General features: G+C 42.4%; 2 protein-coding genes across 8 annotated transcripts in view; one reads left to right on the top strand and one right to left on the bottom strand.

The window, feature by feature from the left end:
- The window catches only part of ZNF891 (zinc finger protein 891), a 53,595-nt gene extending 51,946 nt beyond the window's left edge, over positions 1-1,649 (bottom strand). For 5 of the 6 annotated variants that reach the window (XM_044776159.2, XM_070515781.1, XM_044776157.1 and 2 more), the window contains exon 1: positions 1,173-1,649. In XM_044776159.2, the coding sequence (XP_044632094.1) occupies positions 1,173-1,649 (477 nt within the window). The remainder of the gene's footprint in view (positions 1-1,172) is intronic. The other variant, XM_070515778.1, reaches the window with a different exon arrangement.
- ZNF10 (zinc finger protein 10) lies at positions 1,536-22,074 on the top strand. 2 transcript variants are annotated; one of them, XM_014861124.3, is made up of 5 exons: positions 1,536-1,674; positions 11,507-11,595; positions 13,372-13,498; positions 13,848-13,943; positions 17,597-22,074. In XM_014861124.3, the coding sequence occupies exons 2-5, from the start codon at positions 11,563-11,565 to the stop codon at positions 19,060-19,062; spliced, it is 1,722 nt and encodes a 573-aa protein (XP_014716610.1). In that variant the 5' UTR covers positions 1,536-1,674; positions 11,507-11,562; the 3' UTR covers positions 19,063-22,074. The 2 variants fall into 2 exon arrangements, with proteins under 2 accessions (XP_014716610.1, XP_044632095.1); XM_044776160.2 differs by lacking the exons at positions 1,536-1,674; positions 11,507-11,595 and having other exon boundaries at positions 13,428-13,565.
- Positions 22,075-22,743: the final 669 nt, after the last annotated feature.

Here is a 22,743-nt window from a genome sequence, read left to right as displayed (position 1 = left end):
AATCAGAAGTCAAATATCTACTCCTAAAGATTTTAAGGCCAAAACATTCAAGTGAAAAACTATTTTGCAGAATAGGATATAGAAAAAAAGCTGTGCCTCCCATATTATTTGTGACACTTGTAAAATCTTCTAAGTATATCACAAAGAATGGTGCTGCAAGGAGAGTACAAAGGAAAAAGATTAAAGTGCAATCTTAATTCAGAACACTGAAAAATCCCTAAGGAAAAAGCTAGTAAATTGAATACAGCAGTACATTAAAGTAATAATATCACATTCAAGCAAGGTTTAACCAGGAATGCAAGAATGGCTGAAAGCAGAAAAACTATTACTGTTATTCTGACGTTAATAGTGTAATGAACACTCTTGTACCTATCACTATTCTGAAACATATCTAGGAATGATATTGTAAATATTTCAAAATTTACATGTGAATAAGAACTCTTCAAAAATCATAACCAGAATATTATCACACCAACAAAATTAGCAGTAATTCCTTAATATCAAATATTCAGGCAGTGTCCAAATTTTTCTATCTCATTTTTCTTTTGGCTGAAGAAGACTGGCCCTGAGCCAACACTTGTGCCAATCTCCCTCGCTTTACACGTGGGACGCCGCCAGGGTACGGCAGCCGAGCGCCGCAGGTCCGCGCCCGGGATCCGAACCGGCGAGCCCCCGCCCCCGAAGTGGAGCGAGCGGCACTGTAACCACTGGGCCGCGGGGCCAGCCCCTCCTAAGTGTTTTGTTTCATTAAAAAAAAAAAAAAACAGCAGTTTCTCTAACTCGTGATCCAAAGAAGGTGCATACAAGTCTCTAAACTTCGGTTGCCTCAGCAAGGCGGCGCCTCAGCCCGCGGCGCAGCCCCCGCCCCAGCCCTCCAGACAGGCGCAGGCCACAGCGGAGGGCTCGTCCGGGCGCCTGCTCCCTGCCCCGCTGCGGCCGCTCCCGCGGGGCAGAGGGCACTCGCCGGGCTCCGCGGAGCCGCAGCCTCCGGGACCCGCCGCCTCCGGGACCCGCCTCGGCCTTCGGGCCTGTCCCGGGCCGCCGCCGCTCGCACGGCCGCCCCTCTGCCCGCCATCACCGCCGGTCGGCGTGAGGGCTGGGCCGCCCACCGCCCTCCCCGCCACGTGTCCTCCCCCGCCACGCGCCCCACGCGCCGCCCTGTCCTCGGGTACCTGCTTCTCGCCCTCGAAGCTCCCGGGCCGCCGCGAGAAGAGAAAAGAGCGCGCCGGGGCGGGCGGCGGTGCCCAAGGCCCCGAAGCCGCGAGCTCTGTAGCCACTCCGACTCGAGCGGCGGGACTACATTTCCCAGCAGCACCTGCGCCGCCCCGCTTCGCCCCGCGGAGGGATTCTGGATTTCGCGTCCCTGCCGCGATTCTCAGCGGAGGGGCTCGAGCGGTGCGTGCGGCGTCCGAGACGTGCGTGCGCGTGTCGGGGCCGGTGCGCGTGCGTGAGGGGGCGGGGACGCGGAGGACGCGCGAGCGCGTGGGGTCGGACGCGGCGCGTGCGAGGGGGTGGCGGCGGGCAGGGCCGGGAGTGGGCTCCGAGCGGTCCGGGCCGCCCAGCCTGTGTGCCCAGCCACCTGTCCCGGAGGCACGGCTCGTCATTGATTTGCGGTTGGTGCTGCCATTGTGAGGGACTGCTTCCCCCATCGAACCTTCTAGGTGCTTACTGCAGGTACAGACGAAGGTGCTGGGTGTTGTGTCTTTGCTTCGTAGTGAGACGCGTCTTGATCCTGTTAGTAATGTTGCGGTTGTTTAGCCTCGTCGTTCTAGGTAGACGGTGATTTCATCAGCAAATAATTTTTGTTCCTAACTGTGATTTTTAGCCCTTGCGCGGTACTTCTTGAATTCAGGTCGCAGCGTTCCTAGCGGACGGAGAAAGATGACAATGCCCTAGTGTCTGAAGGTGCGGGGGAGATTTTGAACCAGATATTTTCGGTGATGCAAAATAAGATTTCTTCTATTCTTTTGGTAAGAGAAAGAGATAACGAGGCCATAGTCCACGCGACGGTTACCATGACCCCCTCAGGGCTGAGCTTTGGACGGAAATAAGGAAACTGCGTTTGACCTTGACCCCTGCCGGAGCGCAGCACGGCCTCGGGGTGGCGGGGTGAGGAAGGGCTGCCGGGGAGACCTGGCCTCGGGCCGCGGCGCTCCGTGCCCTTCAGCCCCGCCACCCCCGACGGAGGCGGCCTCACCGTCAGGTTGCGAGGGGAGATGTCCCTCCCCGGCTTGCAAACCTTTTTAATAAAGTCTCTCTTTTCTTTAAAACTTTACCTTTGCCTCGTGAAGCTGCACGTTTTGGTTGACACCTGCTTACTTTATCCCCTCCCCCCCAACTGGGACTAGATGTTTAAAATTTTGCATATGGCTTCTCTGCTGAAGTGATCATGCTCTTTTTTATTAGAGTAGGAAATTTCTTAGCAGTAGAAGTCTGACGTTCCTAGGAGAAATCCAACGTGGTTATTATACTGTTTTTAAAAAATATATACTACTGGATTCTGTTCGTGGATACTGTAGAGGTTGTATGCTAGAACCAGTGATGAGCTAGGTCTACTTTAATAAGTTCGATGGCCAAAAGGGCTGGATGGATTTCCAGTTCTTGGCGTAGTCTCAAGATACTCATTTTTTAAAAAAGCTTTTTACTTCCTATTAAAGTTATTTTGGCGGTTTTCCTCAAAATTGCATCTTATCAGTATTTTCAGTGTTTAAGATCAAACAGGTTTGTGTGTGGTCTTTTAAAAAAGCTATACATCTCGGGCTGGCCCCGTGGCCGAGTGGTTAAGTTCGCGCGCTCCACTGCAGGCGGCCCAGTGTTTCGTTAGTTCGAATCCTGGGCGCGGACATGGCACTGCTCGTCAGACCACGCTGAGGCAGCGTCCCACATGCCACAACTAGAAGGACCCACAACGAAGAATACACAACTATGTACCGGGGGGCTTTGGGGAGAAAAAGGAAAAAATAAAATCTTTAAAAAAAAAAAAAAAAAAAAAAGCTATACATCTCTAGCTCCTAGCTTCCTGATCTTCAGTGTTGTGTGTGTGTGTGTGTTTTTTATCAAATAGATTAAGTGGAGATGTGTATACGTTTAATCTAGTTTTATTTTTCAGAGACAGCTCAAAAATTTAATTAATTTATTTTTATTTTTCCTTGACATTAATCAAAATGATGTGTATCATGTAACATGTAGTATCAATGTCAAAGATAAGGTTAACATAAAAACTGTAGTTCCCATCTAAAGTGTATGGAGAAAGTGAAGAATTTCAGTTCTATGTATAGCTTAATAGAATATACTGTTAAAAAAAAAAAATAGAAAGTAAAAGGGAACACAGGATGTCATCCAGAATGCTAGCTAACAAATGTTAGTCTGGTTAGAAATGTTGATTGCGGTTAACTGTCTGTCTGGGAGATAGATAACGCAACTCTTCTACCCCTTTTTAAACCACCTCAACACTACTCTGACTTTTCTCTATAGCCTAACTAATCTACTCCTCTCTTGTTTCATTAAAATTGTCCCTCTGTCTTGCAGACTTCATCAGTCCATCTTTTTTCATTGCATTTCAAAGTTAATTGCAGACATCAGTATACTTTTTCTAGATACTGCAGAATCCATATGCATTACTAAGTAGAATTCAATGCTTATTTAGCTTTTTCTTTTGATGTAGAATTTTACATTAAATGAAATGCACAAAATTAAAGCATACATTTGCTGAGTTTTCACAGATGCGTGATCTTTGCCTTTTGCGTCTTTAAATATGTCTCTGCTATCTCTGCTAGCCCCAGAGTTCTCACCCTTTGGCTGCTGGGTCCTTTTGCTGATCATTCCTTGCCCTTTGCAGATGCCAAATACTGATGAATTGATTCAGAAACCGAAGAGATCCTGTTCTCTTATATTAAGAAGTGTATATTCCGTATGCTCGAGTGAAACGCCGTCCCTGACAAGGTCTTGCATATCTCTGAGCGCTGGCCCTCAGGGACTGGGTATTCAAACAGACCTGAGGGCAGACACCTGGGGAAACAGACAAGTTATTGTGGTTGCTCATCAAATATTTGACAAATGCCAGTGTAAACGAATATGAAGTACAAGGCACTATGCTGGCCTTTTTCTGGGATTTAAATTGAGACTATCCCATTTCTCAAGTGTTTCATTATCTCTAAGGGAAGTGGACAGCTAAGTAGTGGTGGGGTAGGGCAGTGTGTTGAAACACTAGAGCATGGGCAAATGCTCCATGATTACTGGCCAGGGAGCCACTGATTCTCTGGGACAGGAAGGCTTCTCAGAAAAGGTGGCATTTAAGTGAAGCTTAGAGAACATGGGGCAAGTACAGTAGGAATTCAGATTGAAAGTTGTCGGGGCCCAGAATGTAGACGGTCATGAGCCTGTATACTCAGTACCTAATCAGAGCTGTGCTGTGGAAGCTTTCGTGCCTCAGATAGTGAATTTCGTAGCCTCCTTGTTGTTACTTGAAGCTGCTTCCAGCCCATCTCTGCCCTGGTGGTCGGCAGAACGGTGGCTCCCCAAAGAGAACTGTGTGCTAATCCCCAGAACCTGGGGTCTATCTCCTTTATCAGCCAGCTTTATTAAATCTTACCGTTTCTTAATGGGCTTTACAGGAACCGTGTCCTAGGATTGTTGGCAGGAATCTGTGGTCTCCCTTAGACTACTCTATCCATCTGCGTATGTCACCTGTATCTCATAGTCACACTCAAATCTGTGACAAAAGACCATTTCCTGCCTCTCAGGAAGTCCTGTTTGAGAATATAGCCAAGCAGTTTGGGGAGATACAGATAAAACAGAAATATAGAGGGCAGATGATACAGCTGGATAACCCTCACATCTAAATATGTGCTTCCAAATGTCCCTTCTCTGACCCTCTCATGTTCAAAACTAACCACATCACCCCTCTAGTACCTGCTCCAACTGATACATTATTGTCTATTCAGTCATCCAGAAACTTGGGAGTCATCTTTACCCCTCATGCCGTCTTCACACCACATCCAGTCGAGTTCTAGGACATAGCAATCTCTCCAGAAGGTACCTGCTCTCCATTCCTACCCTCACTGATTCTGTTTTGTGTGCCGTCTTCTGGATTACAGTGTTAGCCTCCTGCCTGGTCTCTTTGCTGCTGTTATGTCTTCCCCTGGTCCATCACACAACTACCCCAAATGCAGAGAAGGCATTTTTAAGATGCAAATCTAGGATCGTTCCCTGGCTTAGATGTAGGAAAAAGTCAGCATTTCTGAGAATGGCATTCTGGGCCCTCTGTGACCTAGGCATGCCTCTGGCCTCCTTTCTGGCTGCTGCCTGCCGTTGACCATATGCACCAGCTGCACTGAGCTTTCTCTCCCTACACACCGTTGTCTTGGGGTTGGCCTTTGTTCACACGGTTGCCCACCCTCCATAGCTGCCTAACCAGCTCTGGACTGGACTAGCCTTGAAACCACCAGGTTGGGGTGCGGGCCGTCTTCTGTGCTCCACGACCCCTTGGGCATGCTGTTATCATAGCAGCAATCATCCTGCACAGTAGGTGTCCATTTTCAGTTTCTCCAACTAGACTCAGCTGCTTGAGGACAGGGAGAAATACTCTGTTCACGTTTTTACCCCCTGGGCCTAGTACAGAGCCAGGCACACAGTAAGTGTTCAGTAATGATTTATTAAAACAACAGAAGATCCAGATCTATAACATCAAGATAGTTACCATCAAGTTACAACTTACCAGCTGTTTCCTTAAGAAGAAATAAAACTCATCTCAGGATCCCTGCCCTGGAAATGACTGCTTTTGCTTTAGAGAAGTCACTTTTGGCCAGTTGCATAAAAAGATCCTGTGTGTATCTGGTGACTGATTAAAAGATCTGATTACCCCCAGAAATTGTAGAAATTGACAATTAAATAGATTAAATAATGGCTTAGATCAGTGGTTCTCAACCTTGGCTGCACATTAGAATCACCTACGGAGCTATTTAAAAAAAAGCCTGGCCCCGGCCCAGACAGTTAAACCAGAATCTCCTAGTGGGGAAGGGTGGCATGGGACCCAGGTCTCAATAATTTATAAATCTACCTGGCAATTCCAGTATGCAGTCAGGTTTGAAAACCACTGGTTTAGATAAAGGTTTGAGTAAGTTACCTAGAAGTGGAGGTTAAGGGAAGTTAGGATGAAGTGAGACTAATTGCAAGCTATTTGTATTTTAAATCATGAAACAGGAAAGTCGTTGGAACGGACCTTAGATATCCGTGTAAACTGGCAACTGTACTATAGTTTTTTTTTTTTTTAATAAGATCCTATTGAAAATTTATTAGTGATCAGAAATTGCCTGCCTCCTTAGGCAGCCTGTTCTATGTGCGGATGTCATTTGATTAACATTGTCTTATTATATTGACTTGTAATTAATTTCTTTGTGACTCTACCATTTCTCCTAATTCTGCCCTCTGGAACAACTCAGAATAAATATTATCCCTGTTCTACAGGACTTGTACATGTGTGAAGACCATTCTCTTGTTTCTCTCAAGTAATTTTTTTTTTTTAAAGATTGGCACCTGAGCTAACAACTGTTGCCAATCTTCTTTTTTTTTTTTTTTGCTTTTTCTCCCCAAACCCCCCAGTACATAGTTGTATGTTTTACTTGTGAGTCCTTCTAGTTGTGGCATGTAGGACGCTACCTCAATATGACCTGACAAGCAGTGCCATGTCCGTGCCCAGGATCCAAACTGGCGAAGCCCTGGGCCACCAAAGCAGAGTGCATGAACTTAACCACTTGGCCATGGGGCTGGCCCTTAAGTAATTTCTTGCACAGGCTAAACATCCCTGGTTATTTCAACCTTTACTCATCTGACATTGAAAAGTAAGCTCCGTGAGGGCAGGGCCTATCTGAACAGCCACTGCTGTATTCTCGGCCCCTAGAATAAGACTTGGAATATTGTAAACACTCAGTTAATGTCTGGTGCAAAAAACAATGAATACAGGAACCATGTGCACTCATTCCACCTTTCTATCCTGCTAACTATGGCATCCTTACTCTTTAAAATAAATCTCGTGTTTTTCTAATAATATCCATACAAAGTACATATAGCATCCACATCTGTATCTTAATTCCCATATCTAGTATGTTCACTGCCTTTGTCAGGTACAGTTTATAACTGATCCTTACTCATGTTGCTGGGGAAAGGGTTGCAAAGCGCTAAGGAAGTGCCTGGTATTGGAGACCTCACTCCGTGTGGACATGACCCCTTGGTCAGCTAGCGGTGAGTCTCTCGCTGCACTTTTGTTTAGTCCGTGTTGCTTGCATTAGGGACTGTGGGAGTAAACAGGAAGAAACACTAAAACTTCCTGGGGAATTTGTCCCGGGAATTACACCAAAAGGGATGATGTTTGATCTTGAGGGTGGATAGAGTTTTGCTAAGAGGCAAGAAAGGGAAGAGCATTCCTGGCATAGGAATAGCATATGGAAACATGTTAGGGCAGTTCAAGTGGTTTAGCCTGGTTCTAGGGAAAAGTGTGGTTGTTTGATGGAACATTTAGGACGAGTGAGGTAGAAAAGGATCCTAAATCCATGCTGAGGACTTGGTCCATGTTCCTGTAAGTACTGTGAGACCAACAGAATTTTAATCAAGGAGTGAAACTTTTGTGTTTTATAGAAATGACACTGATGTGGCCACTCACTGGAGTAGGAGAGATCAAAGGCAGTGAGGGCCAAAACCGAGGCCATGGCAGTAGGAATCTAGAGGAAGAGATGGATGGGAGAGACATTTCCAGGTTGTGGTAAATGATTAGATGTTAAGAGGACATGTTACTGGGTCCCTAGATGTCATTTATTTTTTAAATTAACAAATAATCCTTACCATGTGTCAGGCACTGTTGCGTGTGCTTTACAAATATTGACTCATTTAATTCTTGTGATAACCCTATGAGGTGGGCGCTGTTTTATCCCCATTGTAAAGAAGAAGAGACTGAGATACTGAGAGGCTAGGAAACCGCCTAGGAAGTAACGGAGCAGGGGCTTGAACCCAGGCAGTCTGGCGGCAGAATCCGTCCTGTTAACCACGGGTGGAAATATGCACTTGAATTTAGGGAAAGAGAGGGGGATAGAGGACAGTGGTCTATTAATTCTAGCCAAAACACTTAGCCCTGTTGTGTCATGCCATGGTGCCATGGGATAGGCAGACGGTGGGGATAAAGTAAATAGATATGCTCTGTGTCCTGGAAGTGCCCGGGGGCCACTGAAAATGGAGACTGAGACTGAGGATGCAACAAAGGGAAACCTACATTTAAACTAATCTAATTTTTTAAATCATTAGAGAAAGCTAAGAAGTACCAAGATATACAGAGGAAAACCAGGTAAGGATGGAAGCAAAGTAAATAAAGAGCATCCGAGAGCAGTTGAGAGGCCAGCAATGCCCTCTCTAATAGATGTGGCTGGTGAGAACCGTTTCAGTGTGGTAGCCAGAAGCTACGGTACTTTTATTTATGTAAGCGTGCCTAGAATTGAAGTGGAAATCCTTAAGATCTCCAGAAGACAAAAGGGGCAAACAATATGAAAGAAAACAAAACAAAATACAAAAGAACTATAAATATAAACATGGAAAATATTCAAACCCAGTATTTAAAAAGTGGAAATTAAAAATACTATCTATATTTAAAACAAATTAAAAGTGCAATGCTTATAGACTTCTGCTTCTGGCCAAAATGCAGTAATAGGGAGTGGATTTAGCCTCTTGCCCAAACAACATCAACAACAAAAAGACAGACAAAATACATGAACCAATCATTTCAAGACGCTGCATGTCAGACCACAAAGGCCAGTCATCCCTGAGAGATGGAGAACCAACGAGGTAAGCCCTGTGGTTGCCCCAGGTTATTGCTTCGAGAGAGTTTCCAGGTTAGGAAACAGCAGAGGGGACACTGAGGTGAAGTCCAGCAGACTGCTTGAGTCAAGGATCTGCAGCTGAGACTCTGGGAGGGCAGAGCAGCTGCACTTCACGGGACAGAGCACCAAGAGGAGAGGTCTGCAGAGGGTCTCCCTCCAGTCATCAGTGTAGCTCAGCACGTGTGTGACGGAACCACCCAAGGCCAGGGAAAGAATCGTCTAAGGATGGAGGGAATTGTATTTGACGTTCACATGGGGAATATTCCTTGTTACTGCTAGCCAGACTGGAAAACGCTTCTAATTCCCAGATCATTGGGAGGGGAGCTAAATCTATATATAAAACACTAAAAGGAAAAATGTCTACTTAGAATTCTATAGTCAGCAAAAATATCTTTCAACAACAAAGGTAAGACAACCTACGGAATGGGGGAAATATTAGGAAATCGTATAGCTGATAAGGGTTTAATATCCAGAATATGTAAAGAACTACAGCTCAACAACAAAAAGACAAATGACCCAATTTAAAAATCGGCAAAGGGGGGCTGGCCCTTTGGCCGAGTGGTTAAGTTCGTGCGCTCCGCTGCAGGCGGCCCAGTGTTTCGTTGGTTCGAATCCTGGGCGCGGACATGGCACTGTTCATCAAACCATGCTGAGGCAGCGTCCCACATACCACAACTAGAAGGACCCACAATGAAGAATATACAACTATGTACCCGGGGCCTTTGGGGAGAAAAAGGAAAAAAATAAAATCTTAAAAAAAAAAAATCGGCAAAGGACTTGAACAGACATTTCTCCAAAGACATACAAATGTCCAATAAGTGCATGAAAATAATGCATATTAAAACCATAATCAAATATCACTTCACACCTACTAGGATTGCTGTAATAATTTAAAAAATGGAATAACCAGTGTTGGCAAGCACAAGGGGAAACTGCAACCCTTGTATATTGCTGGTGTGAATGTAAAATGAGGCAGCTGCTGTGGAAAACAGTTTAGTGGGTCCTCAAAACGCTAAACATAAACTTGTCATATGACTCGGCAATTTCCTTGGTGGGTACCCAAGGGAATTGAACACAGGGACTAGAGCAGATATTTGTGTGCCAGTGTTCATTGCAGCATTATTCACAACAGCCAATAGGTGGAAACAGCCCACATGTTCATCAACAGATGAATGGTTAAACAAGATGTGGTCTAGCTGTACAATGGAATATTATTCAGCCATTAAAAGTAATGAAGTTCTGATACACACTACAACGTGGATGAACCTTGAAAACATGCTAAATGGAATAAGCTAGACAGAAAAGAACAAATATTATATGATTCCACTTATATGAAATATCTAGCACAGTCAAATTTGTAGAGATAGAAATTAAATTACAGGTTATCAGAGTTTGAGGGGAGGGAGGAATAGGAAGTTAGTGCTTATTTGAGTGTTTCTGTTTAGGGTGATGAAAAAGTTTTGAAGTTAGTATTGATGGTTGCACAACATTTTGAATGTAATTAATGCCATGGAAATGTACACTTAGCATTGGTTAAAATGGTAAATTTTCTTACATATATTTTTACCGAAATTTAAAGATTAATAATGTAATATACCAAAAACCATTGAATTGTACACTTTAGGTTAATTGTATGGTGAGTTATATCTCAATAAAACTTAAACAAACAAAGGCAAAATAAAGACACTGTCTGACATAAAAAAGCTGAAAGAATCTGTTACCAGCAGAATTATTACCATAGTACAAGAAATGTTAGAAGATATCCTTCAGGGGGAAGGGAAATGAAACCAAAAGGAAATTTGAATCTACCAAAAGCATTGGCAACGGTAACTACATAGGTAAATATAGAGCATTTGTCCTTAACATTTAAATATCTTTAAAAGATAATTGCCCATGTGTTAGTTTTCTGTTACTGAGTAGCAAGTTACCACAAACTTAGCAGCTTCAAACAGCACCACTTGTTAGCTGCCAGTTCTGAGGGTGGAAGTCTGACACAGTGTGGCTGGGTTTTCTGCTCAGATACCCAGCAGCTGATGGCAAGGTGTTGGCTGGCCCAACTTCTCACCTGGAGGTTCCAGGGAGAGTCCACTTCCAAGCTCACTCTAACTGTTGGCAGAAGTCGGTTCCTGTGGCCATAGGCCCCTGGGCCCCGTCTCCTTGCTGGCTGTCGGCTGGGTTCTGCTCTTAGCTCTCACCGACTGCCCATGTGCCTTGCCACATGGCACCTTCCACCTTCAGGCCAGTAGTGGCACATCACATTTTTCTTGTGCTTCAAATTTCTGACTTCCCTTCTGTGATTAGCTGGAGAAAACACTTGTTTTCTTATTTGTAAATTGAGACTGTTATATTGGGTCAGGTTTTGTGGTTTTTGTTTTCCTCAGAAAAGGATTTGTATTCATTTTGATTCCAAATGAAATTTAGCATGAAACTCTAGAGATTAAGGGGGAAATGCAGTCTATGTAGCTCTTGTCTTCCTACTGCTGGGAATTTCAGGCACTGTAGATGTGTTTTTGGAACATCTGATACTCCTCTCTGTGCTGTGGGTGTTCGTGTCATACCCCGCTGGTGCGAGGCGGTCTAAGCTCATGATTTATGGCACCTCTGAGTTGCAGCAAACTGTCCTCACATTTCTTTCTTCTCCTCAGCTTGCCTTCCCAGGATCTTGCATTAACAAGAAAGTGTTACTGAGAGCAAGGAGGGCATGGAAGCCGAGTTACCCACTGCCCAGTCCCACGTAAGTTGGGCTGCCTTCTTTTTTCTTTGTTTTCCAACTGAGAATCCCTTATTGCTTAAGCTCTGAAGTTCCTTTGTGTAGGAACTTCAGAAATTGTAACTCAGGATACACTTCTCCAGGAGACCAGCACTGTCCTGTTTCTTTATTTGTAGTTGTAGGTTTATTTCCTTTCATATAAAAGAAACACAAGTTTAACAGTAACATGGGTAGGAGTCAAGTCAGGCGCTAGAAGGACTCTGATGGAACACTCTTGCATCCACGCTACGGAATTGAGCTCACAGCGGGCTTCCTCCCCCAAGGATGGTGTGAGAACTGGGAGTGCTGGTGCCCCTGGAGGGTTTCTCTGGTCCCAGTTGTCCTGGCTGTGGTGCAGGCTGTGTTAATTCCTCCATGAGGCGTGCTCTTTGAAGGAGCTCAGGGACAACTTACGTCATTATCGAGGGGCAGCTGCAGCCACAGCAGGAAGGTCTCGGCTGAGAAGGGAACCTCTGGGACCAGCATGACCTGGGAGCGTCCAGGTGGAGACTGGGCTCCTCACACCTCCTTCAGCTGCTTCCCCTGGAGGGTCCCTCGCATGTCACCTCTGCTTGTACTGAAAACCCCACCAGAACGTGTTGTAGTTTGTGCTTTCAATTGTCCTACATATTTTGGAGGATTTAATAGAAGAAAATTGGTCTATTTACCCAAATATTACTGTTTTTGTTGCTCATCCTTCACTCCAGAGATTTAAAGTTTCTCTCTGGCATCATTTCCCGTCTACCTCAAGAGCTACCTTTAGCACGTCTTCTAGAACGGCTCTGCTAGTAACCAGTTCTGTTAACTTTACTTCATTTAAGAATGTATTTTGTATAATTCCTCAAAGGTATTTTCACTTTATATAGAAATTCTGGCTTGACAGTTCTTTTCTTTCAGTTCTTTTTGTTTTCTTAAAAAACATTCGCTGTGTTTTGACCTTCATGGTCTTTGTTCAAGTTTTTTTTTTTTCTATGTGTAATTAATATTTCTTTTTGATATGGCTAAAGGCCTTGCTTCTGTATCTATTCTTTGTGAAATTGTTTTGCTGTTATTAAAATAAAATCTCTTCTCCGTTTTCTTGATGCCTACCAATGTTTAGGAAGAATGTTTTGGATAATTATTTTGGCCACAAACATGGCTAGCTTGGTCTCTTAAGTATTAGGTTGTTCTTGAACTCAAGACTGTTTTCTCCTCTTTTCATGCGTTGAATTAGGTTTTTTATTTCACATAATAGAAATGTAGATTGACTTTTGGTGTCTGATTTTCCTTGCTATAACTGTTTATAACAAACTTGAGTTAAATAAAAGTGCTTGTAGGGCTGGCCCTGTGGACAAGTGGTTAAAATTCCATGCGTTCCGCTTCAGTGGCCCAGGTTCACAGGTTTGGATCTGAGGCGCAGACCTTCTCCACTCAGCAACCATGCTGTGGAGGCATCCCACATACAAAAAATAGAGGAAGATTGGCACAGATGTTAGCTCAGGGCTAATCTTCCTTAGGGGGGAAAAAGTGCTTCTGACAGTTTCTAAACCTAAAGCATAACATGGAACTGGTTTTTGTACAGTAGGTACCTGTACCTGATAGCCATTCCTTTTAGGAATTAACCCAAATCCAAAATAAATGCTAAATGCTCCTAGCATGATTCTGCTTCATCCTCTTTCCCTACTCCAGTGCTATCCACCTAATCTCTCTCTCTGTCAGTGTTTAGGAAAGGGAGGGCAAGGAGATACATCTGGCTTAATATAGGTTTTTTTCATGTTGTAGACACTGGTGACCTTCAAGGATATACTTGTGAACTTCAACAGGGAGGAGTGGAAGCTACTGAACGCTGCTCAGCAGATCATGTACAAAGATGTGATGCTGGAGAACTATGAGAACCTGGTTTCCTTGGGTAAGACTAACCTCTGTGTGTGGAGATGTACTCCCTGGGACGATTTTGGTTCTTCGTTGATTGAAAGGTATGGAAACCCTGAAGCATATATCAGAGTGTGACCTTGGGGTCAGGGACCCAATTTCTTTAAGGCATAGATCAGTGTTTTTGTACTCCTTCTGCTTTAGTGCAAAAAATTATTTTGATTGGTCAGATTTTTAAAAATGCATATTTTGCTGCCTCTGGAGCCTCACCTTGTCTACTGTGCAGAGTGCCCCCAGGACTATGAAGGGTTCAACTGGGGTGTTTTTTTGTGTCCAGCCCAGATTCCCCAACCTTTGCCGAATTCTTGATCTCTCCCTGTGAACAGGGCATCAGCTTCCCAAGCCAGATGTGATCCTCCGGTTGGAGAAAGGGCAAGAGCCGTGGCTGGCAGAGAGAGGGATCCACCAGGAGACCCATCCAGGTGAGGATCAGACAGGAGGTGTTGCAGGCAGTTTCCAGATGACCTGTCAGGGGCTAGAATCCTGGCAGATGGTGGTCACTAGTCCTCATTTCCAAGAAGACTGAGTTTATTTACCTGCTGTTTCCCCCTTGTGAATCTTCTTTCTCCGATCTGCTCACACTTCATCTGCATTCAGAGACAAGGCTGTTTTTCTGCTTCGTTGAAATTATCTTTCTCTTGATGTGCTTGGGTTCAGCCCTGTCCATATTGCTGTCCTGGTTGTTAGCTCTAACTCTAGCATCCCCGTTCTCTCATTTTTCATAGAATCGTTTCTTTGGTCTTTGCCTGTCTTTTTGCTTTCACGTGGCGCCTTCCCACAGCCTCAGTTCTGCCTGTTTGGTAAGCTCTGCGGTGAGTCCCCATGCTACCCCTCTCCGGTGTTTTCGGCCAGTTGGAAAACTGCCCCAGAGGGCTCACCAGCTCCTGTTGGCTTAACCCTTCTTCCCTTCCAGAATTGCTGCTCAAAAACGCCTGTTTTCTAACCATACATAGCTCTTTATTTCATGTTTTTTCAATTTATACCTATTTCACTTTAATCTTAATATCTCTAAAATGTCCTAACATCATTCCTTTCCCAACTTCCCTGTGTATAAAAAAACCCAGCCTTCTAGGTTAAGAAGTAGAAAGTAGTCTTTCATGTTTCTCCTCCTTTAGTCTCTCTAAGACATCTTTTCCCTGACCTTTGTTTCCAAGCTCAATTCTTGACTTCTCTCTCCTCAGCCATCTTGAGCTTGCTGTCTGAGGCATACTGCAGTAGCCTCCTTGGCATGGTGCAGCACAGCGGGGCGCTGGCCAGTGACTGACTCCGGGTGGGCTCGGCCAGACACATGGCTTCCCAAGTCCAGTGTACTCTAGGCAGGTTGTAGCAACCTACAGTTGTTTCTGTCTGGGGCCCAAAGTCCATGTGCATCAGGCATTTCCCTGCATCTCAGGCTTTGAGTATGATGTAAATAAGATCTGTCAGAGTCTTAGTTGTCTGGTAATTGGCACCTCAAGACCTTTCTCTGTGAAACCTTTTATGATTTTCAATTCTCTGTAAAGAGCTTGATCAGTCAGTGCTTTGGGGCCATGGGAGGGAAGATTGTTCTCTCTTTTCTTTCATTTTTTTATTACTTGCTTTATTTTTTCCATTCATGTGTTTGTTCATTTAGCAAGCTTTCCTGGATGTTTGTTGGAAAGTATCCAAAAGTAACTGACTAGATGCAGCAGTTTAGATTTTTATTAAGACTTTGTTGTCAAAAGAAATACTGAAACTTCCTGTGCTTAAACACATGAAATTTAAGGGAAGCTACACAGGTATGTGAACTTCATTATCAAAGTGAAAAGTATAATGAGTGATGGCTTTAAAAATTCATGGATGCTACAGATTTTGAAGATAATTTGCTTGAGTGGGTATGTTACATAATACATGGGAGATTTTTAGGATTTTGATAAAGAGAAGCACCCCATTCATGTATTCAAACACTCTGCTCCGAGTTTTTCTCTGTCAGTGCTCAGCCTCCAGTTCTCATCACGCATGTTCATTTTAGAAGTTTTCAGTTGGCATTTGTAGTTTGAAAATCTTCTACGATGGGATTCTGATGGGAGACGATGGTGTATTTCCTATAAAAAATCATCAAGGTGGCAGTATATACATACAGTGGCATATTATTCAGCCTTAAAAAGGAAGGAAATTCTACAATATGCTACAACATGGATGAACTTTGAAGATATGCTAAGTGAAATAAGGCAGTCACAAAAGGACAAATAGTGCATGATTCCAATTATATGAGGTACTTAAAGTTGTCAGAATCATAAAGACAGAAAGTAGAATGGTGGTTGCCAGGGGCTAAGTTGAAGGGAGAATGGGGAATTACTGTTGACTAGGTATAGGGTTTCAGTTTTACAAGATGAAAAGGCTTCTGGAGATGGATGGTGGTGATGGCTGCATGATAATGTCAATGTACTTAATGCCACTGAACCAAACACTTAAAAATGGATAACATGGTAAACTTTATGTTATGTGTATTTTACTACAATAAAAAGAAAAATAAATAAGGCTGGGGAAGAAATGAGTATCTAACAAAGTTGTAAATGAAGATAGGACTGGTAGGGGTTGGGTTGTACAAAGAAAGCAGTTAGAAGCCTGGCAGGGGCTGTTCACCCTGTGTGTTAGTTTCTTGGGCCAAAACAAAGGTCCTCGGGCTCGGTGGCTTAAAACAACAGAACCTCTCGTCTCGCAGTTGTAGAGGCCAGATTCTGAATGGAGGTGTCGCGTGGCCGTGCTCCCTCTGGAGTCTGGCAGAGGATCCTTCCTGCCTCCTCCAGCTTTGGTGGCCCCAGCTGTTCTAGCTTGTAAATGCGTCACTCCAGTCAGCCTTCATCTTCACGAGGCATTTTCCTGTGTGTCTTTCTGTGTGTCTCCTCTCCTCTTCCTACGAGAACACCAGTTGTATTGTATTGGGGCCCACCCTTCATCTGATTATATCTGCAATGATCCCATTTCCAAATACAGTCACATTCTGAAATATTGGGGGTTAGGACTTCAACATACTTTCTTTGGGAGACAAAATGCAACCCATACACCAGGTAAGAGTAGACTATCACCCCACTTACGTAGGGAGAGGTGGTAAACAGTGGAGTTTTTCCTTGGTTCAGAACTAAACATTCTACCTGAAAGGCATTGAAAAACAAACGTCGACTCTTAGAAGGGAGACTAATTTGCAGTAATATCTGTGGGTATAAGCAGAAGGGCAAAAAGTTCAGGAGAATATAAGTTAGCATGCATGTTCTGAGTTAGTGTCTTGTGGTGCTAGCCCTGTCAGTTGTTAAGTCTTGATGTCTCAGAACAAAGTACTCACAATAGGAGATAGGAATAGTAATTACTATAAATGGTATCACTTTGACCATACATGTGTCAGAGACTGTGATGAGCTCACACCTTATGTAATACTTACAATAATCTTACATGACAAATACTGTCATCCTTAGATTACAGATAAGCAAAATGATTTTTGAAAAGTCTAACAGCTTGTTCGAGTTAACCAGTAGTGGTGGTACAGCTTACATTAGAACCTGTATCTGGGTGACTTCCGTGCTCCTGCTCTTCCAGCCCGTCACATGGCCATTCTGAGAGGTTTGTTGTGTCCGTCATCTGGGCATGACTCTGTAGTGCTTTGATGATGTAGATAAAAGGCATTGCCTGACATGTGGCTGCATTCATGGTTTAGGAATATTGCCTTGGCAGTAGTGTGAAGAATGCATATCAGGGGAAGGGCCTGGCAACAAGTAGACACTTTAGGTTCTTGTCTGAGTAGTGCTGGGATTAGATAAGGGGGTGAAGTCCTTTCTATGGGCTTCCCTTATTGCCACACTACCCTGCATATCCTGATCCCATGCGTCATGCCCAGTCTGTGGCTTTACTCTCTTTGCTCCTTTTATGTCTTTTATGTACCACATACCTGATGCATTTCCTGCTTACTGCTCTGTTCCTCCGTTTCTCTTTCTCCACTGAGGTTACAAAACTATACTGGAAAGCAACGCTGCACAGCTTACATGCTTTGTCTCCACGTACATCCCACCATTCTGACCTTAATACTTTTTTTAGTTATGCAAAGCTTTTTCTTTTCTTTCAGATTTGGAGACTGCAGGTGAAATTAAATCATCAGTTTCCAGTAAGAGCATTTCTAAAGATAAACAGTCCTGTGACATTAAAATGGAAGGAATGGCAAAGAATGATCTCTGGTGTTTGTCATTAGAAGAAGTCTGGAGATGTGAAGACCAATTGGACAAGTATCAAGAAAGCCAGGAGAGACATTTGAGGCAAGTGGCATTCACCCAAAAGAAAGTACTTACTCAGGAGAGAGTCTGTGAAAATGGTAAATATGGGGGGAACTGTCTTCTTCCTGCTCAGCTAATCCTGAGAGAGTATTTCCATAAACATGACTCATGTACTAAAAGTTTAAAACATGATTTAGTTTTTAGTGGTCATGAGGAGAGCTATTCAAATAATAGTAAGGACTGTGGTCAAACCTTCTGTCAAAACATTCACCTTATTCAATTTTCAAGAACTCAAACGGTAGATAAATCCTACAAATGCCCCGATAATGATAGCTCTCTTACTCACGGTACATCCCTTGGTATATCAAAGGGTATACACAGAGAGAAACCCTATGAATGTAAGGAATGTGGAAAGTTCTTCAGCTGGCGCTCTAATCTTACCAGGCACCGGCTTATTCATACCGGAGAAAAGCCCTATGAATGTAAAGAATGTGGAAAATCTTTCAGCCGGAGTTCTCATCTCATTGGACATCAAAAGACTCATACTGGTGAAGAACCCTATGAATGTAAAGAATGTGGAAAATCCTTCAGCTGGTTCTCTCACCTTGTTACCCATCAGAGAACTCATACGGGAGACAAACTGTACACATGTAATCAGTGCGGGAAATCTTTTGTTCATAGCTCCAGGCTTATTAGGCATCAGAGAACCCATACTGGAGAGAAACCTTATGAATGTCCTGAATGTGGGAAATCTTTCAGACAGAACACACATCTCATTCTGCATCAAAGAACTCATGTCAGAGTGAGGCCCTATGAATGTAATGAATGTGGGAAGTCTTACAGCCAAAGATCTCACCTCGTTGTACATCACAGAACCCACACTGGACTAAAACCCTTCGAATGTAAAGACTGTGGAAAATGCTTTAGTCGAAGCTCTCACCTTTATTCACATCAGAGAACCCATACCAGAGAGAAGCCATATGAATGCCGTGCTTGTGGAAAATCCTTCAGCCAGAGTTCTGCCCTCATTGTGCATCAGAGAATTCATACTGGGGAGAAACCATATGAATGTTGTCAGTGTGGAAAAGCCTTCATTCGGAAGAATGACCTTATTAAGCACCAGAGGATTCATACTGGAGAAGAGACCTATAAATGTAATCAGTGTGGAGTTGTCTTCAGCCAGAACTCTCCATTTATAGTACATCAAATAGCTCACACTGGAGAGCAAATCTTAACGTGTCATCAGTGTGGGACAGCACTTGTCAGTAGCTCTAACCTTATTAGATACCAGACAAACCATCTTACAGAAAATACTTACTAACATAGTGAATATGGAAAATTCTTCACAAAGAGCAATAGCTTTATTTTGCATTGGAGGACTCCTGGAGAGAAGCTGTACAGATGTAATCTATGTGGAAAAGCTTTCAATCCTGTTACCACCCTTTTGTGCCCTAGAGAAACGGTCCTAAAGGGGGAAAAAAAACCCACAAATTTTATTTTAGTACACAAATATGTCAGATTTTCTCCTTTCCACAAATTCCTACAAAAGTTAGTTGACCTGGGAGCATTCTTGACCAAGCCTTAAATGCTAAAATCTGAAAAGGAAACATTAAGTAGGTGAGTTGTTGAGAGATGATCCAGCTGTGTTACCTCCTTCAAAAAAGAAATAAATGAACATGCTACTTCAATAGGATAAATAGAGGAGAGTTGTTGCTGAGAAGAATAAAAAATTGGTATTGTAACAAAAGATGCAAAATAATATTCCAGGGAATTAATAAGCCATTTTTTACTTGATTGTCCCTGTTTTCTGGGACGCTTAGTCTGCTTTATGTGTCTGATATGAACTGTGTTTTGGTTAGCAGCGGGGAAGATGCTTATAATGTAAAGCAGGAAAAGAACAATACATTTACTTGTGGTACCCATTTTAAAATATATTTGCATGTGGACAAGAATTGAAAAAGTATGGATAAATGGGCAGAACTGATTTGTGAGATAGTGGGGTAATGAGTTCGTTTTATAGTCTAATCGTTGTTACTGTAATAATTATTTGAAGATGTTTTTAAATATTAAAAAAGGATATCTAGTTTCTCTATTCTACCATCAAGGAAGCTTGAGAACCACCTGCCAGCACACTTCCCATTAATTCCTAAGTTGTTTGGGTCACAGTTAGAGGTGTATCTTTGAGACATGGTGCTAAAGGTTCCTAGGAATTTAAAAACACAGTGATTCTCTGGACATTGGGACTTAGAGGAACACTGGGTATTTGAACACGTCAGGGAGGGTCTTCATTTGAGTGGGAGCAGGTACCTGGGCAAGACTTAGAGCAAGTATGCTCATGAAATAAACAGCACTGGCCAAAGCCACCCTCTTTGCAAGGCAGTCTTTTGTCTTTATAAAGAGACTTAGGAGCATAACTCTTAGCTAGCCTTCCCAAATTGAAATCCCACCTCTGTCCTTAGCTTGCTGGTGAACTTGGGCATGCTGCCTAGCTGTTCTGTGCCTGATTTACAGGTATCCTCTGTAAATTAGGGATAAGATCACTTACCTCTTCAGATTGTGATATTAAATGAGTAAATGTATAAACAGTTTAGAATAGTGCCTGACCTATGTTAAGTACTTTATCATTATTAGCTGTGATTATTAATATTACTGCTATTGCGTCACCCTGGTGTCTGTCATTTAATTTACACCAGCTTGAGTGCTAGTAAAAGCACACTGAGTTCTCACTTCCCTTTCAGTCATACGTGTTTCTCTTTTTACCTACATCAGAACTTGGCAGCCTGAGGGAATTAGCCAGAGTAGGTTTATGGACTCATTTGCGAGGATCAGTAAACAACTGTTAATATTGTATGCAAATTTATTTTCTTTGTACAAAGGTTTTTCCTTCTAGGGGGAGGATCCTAATCTTGAGAGTCACTGGTAAGTCCATGACCCAAAAAAGATTGATAAAGAGAATCTGTTTTAATTCTCCTTCATTCTATAAATGGATCTGTGTGTAGGGACTGATCATTATTTGCCATTTTCTGGCAAACAAGATATATATTAGGTGCTCAGTGGTTGATTTTTGAATGATAAATAAATATTGCTGAGACCAGCAGGACAAAGCTCTTGGTGTCTCTCCGGGAAAATCTAGAAATGATTGTTTAAATTGTGAGACTTGAGACTACAGGGAGCATGAGACCGTATCACTTGTACTCTTCACTTGCAGTTGAGATGAGGGGAGCTGGCACAGGTCTCACGTCTTGAATGAAGTCCAACCCAGAACTGGATCCCAGTTGCTGCTCTTCTCGGTGCTTACATGCCATTCATATGCATGACATACTCCTGTCAGAAATGGTTTTCTTCATAAGCAGTGGTTCTTTATGGGAGTAGAAGAGCAGCCCCTCAGTTGAGCCTCTTAGCATTTCTCATAACTTATGACTTAATTTTCCTCAACTGTGTAATGGGGATGCTGCTAGTATCTCCCTCGGAGGGCTGTTGTGGGGACGAAGTGAGATAGTGTGTATAGAGTACTTAAAACAGTGCCTGGCACATAGTAAGTACTATATGTGTTAGCTGTTAGTAATTATATTACTATTATTCGTACCCTAAGGAATGTGAGAAGAGATAGATGTCTACGGATGATCACGGAAACATTACTTATAATAGTGCAAAATTTTCGATATGTAAAAATGTATAATAGCAAAATGATTGTAGCATATCAGTGTAATAGAATAGTATGCAAACATTAAAATTATGCAAACAAAGTTTGATAATAAAAAATTTTGATGCTGTCAAGTGTTATAAAAAAAGCATGATAAATAGTAGTCAATATAGAGTAAGGTCAAATATGTAAAAATAAATGAATTTTTTAAAAAATGAATCTTTCTCAAAACTGTAAGGAAATTTCTCAAAAGATTAATAGCAGTTAACCTACATATTGGGAGAATTGGTATTTGCTTTTATATTTTTTTGTACTTTTCTGTTCTTTGCACTCTCTTCAAAGAATATATATTACTTTTAGGATCAGGAAAACAGTCTCTGCAGTGATGGAATATATTCTCTTCAAAAGTTCTTATCTACAAAAAGCTACTAGAACTTTAAGGGAATTTGTGAAAGTCACAGGATACAAGATCAATATACAAAAATTGATTTCATTACTATGTAGTAGCAGGGAACAATTTGGAAATGAAATCAGAAATACAGTCCCATTTAGAATGATACAAAAATATGAAATGCTTGGATAAGTTTGATGAAATGAGCAAGATCTGTACAGTGAAAAGTATAAAATATTGCTGAAAGAATTTCAAGAACACGTAAAAAATACATAATGAACAGAGAAATGTATCATGATCAGGAGTGGGAAAACTCAATATTGGTTAATTGACAGTCCTCCCCAAATTAATCTTTAGGTTCAGAGGTATTCATGTGGAAATTGACAAACTAATCAAAGATGTAGATGGAAATGCAAAAGTCATAAAATATCCAAAGCAATTTTTTTAGAAGAACAATGTTAGAGGGCTTATACTACCTAATTTCAAAGTTTACTATAGAACTACATTAATAAAATGTTGGCATGAGGATAAATATAGAGCAGTAAAAGAGGACAGAGTCCAGAAATTGACCTACACATGTTGTCAATTAGATTTTTGATAGAAGTGCCAAAATAATTCAATGTGGAAAAGAGTCTTTTAAACAAATGATGGTGTAACAACTGGATATTTGTATGGAAAAAAACAACCCTCCCCTTACCTCATTGCATACAAAAAATAACTCAAAATGCATCGTAAACCTAAATGGAAAAGCTGAAACTTTTAAATATCTAGAAGAAAACAGAAAAAATGTTCATGGCCCTGAGCTAGGCAGAGATTTCTTATAGCACAAAAAGCATGAGTCATAAAAGAAAAATGATAAATTGGACTTAATAAAAATTAAAAACTCCAGCTCTTTTGAAAACACTATTAATAACATAAAAAGGCAAGCCATGGACTAGTATACATTCACAGCGTGTGCATCTGACAAA

This window comes from Equus asinus, chromosome 8 (genome assembly GCF_041296235.1).
Source record: "Equus asinus isolate D_3611 breed Donkey chromosome 8, EquAss-T2T_v2, whole genome shotgun sequence".
Taxonomy (NCBI): Eukaryota; Metazoa; Chordata; class Mammalia; order Perissodactyla; family Equidae; genus Equus; species Equus asinus.
The sequence above is the reverse complement of the archived record's forward strand: the minus strand, read 5'-3'. Positions and strand labels throughout refer to the sequence as shown.

Coding starts and splice junctions, on each gene's coding strand:
- ZNF10 (XM_014861124.3), top strand. CDS start 11,563: ATGGAAGCCGAGTTACCCACTGCCCAGTCCCAC. Junction 11,596..13,371: donor TACCCACTGCCCAGTCCCAC/GTAAGTTGGGCT, acceptor TTCATGTTGTAG/ACACTGGTGACCTTCAAGGA. Junction 13,944..17,596: donor CCACCAGGAGACCCATCCAG/GTGAGGATCAGA, acceptor CTTTTCTTTCAG/ATTTGGAGACTGCAGGTGAA.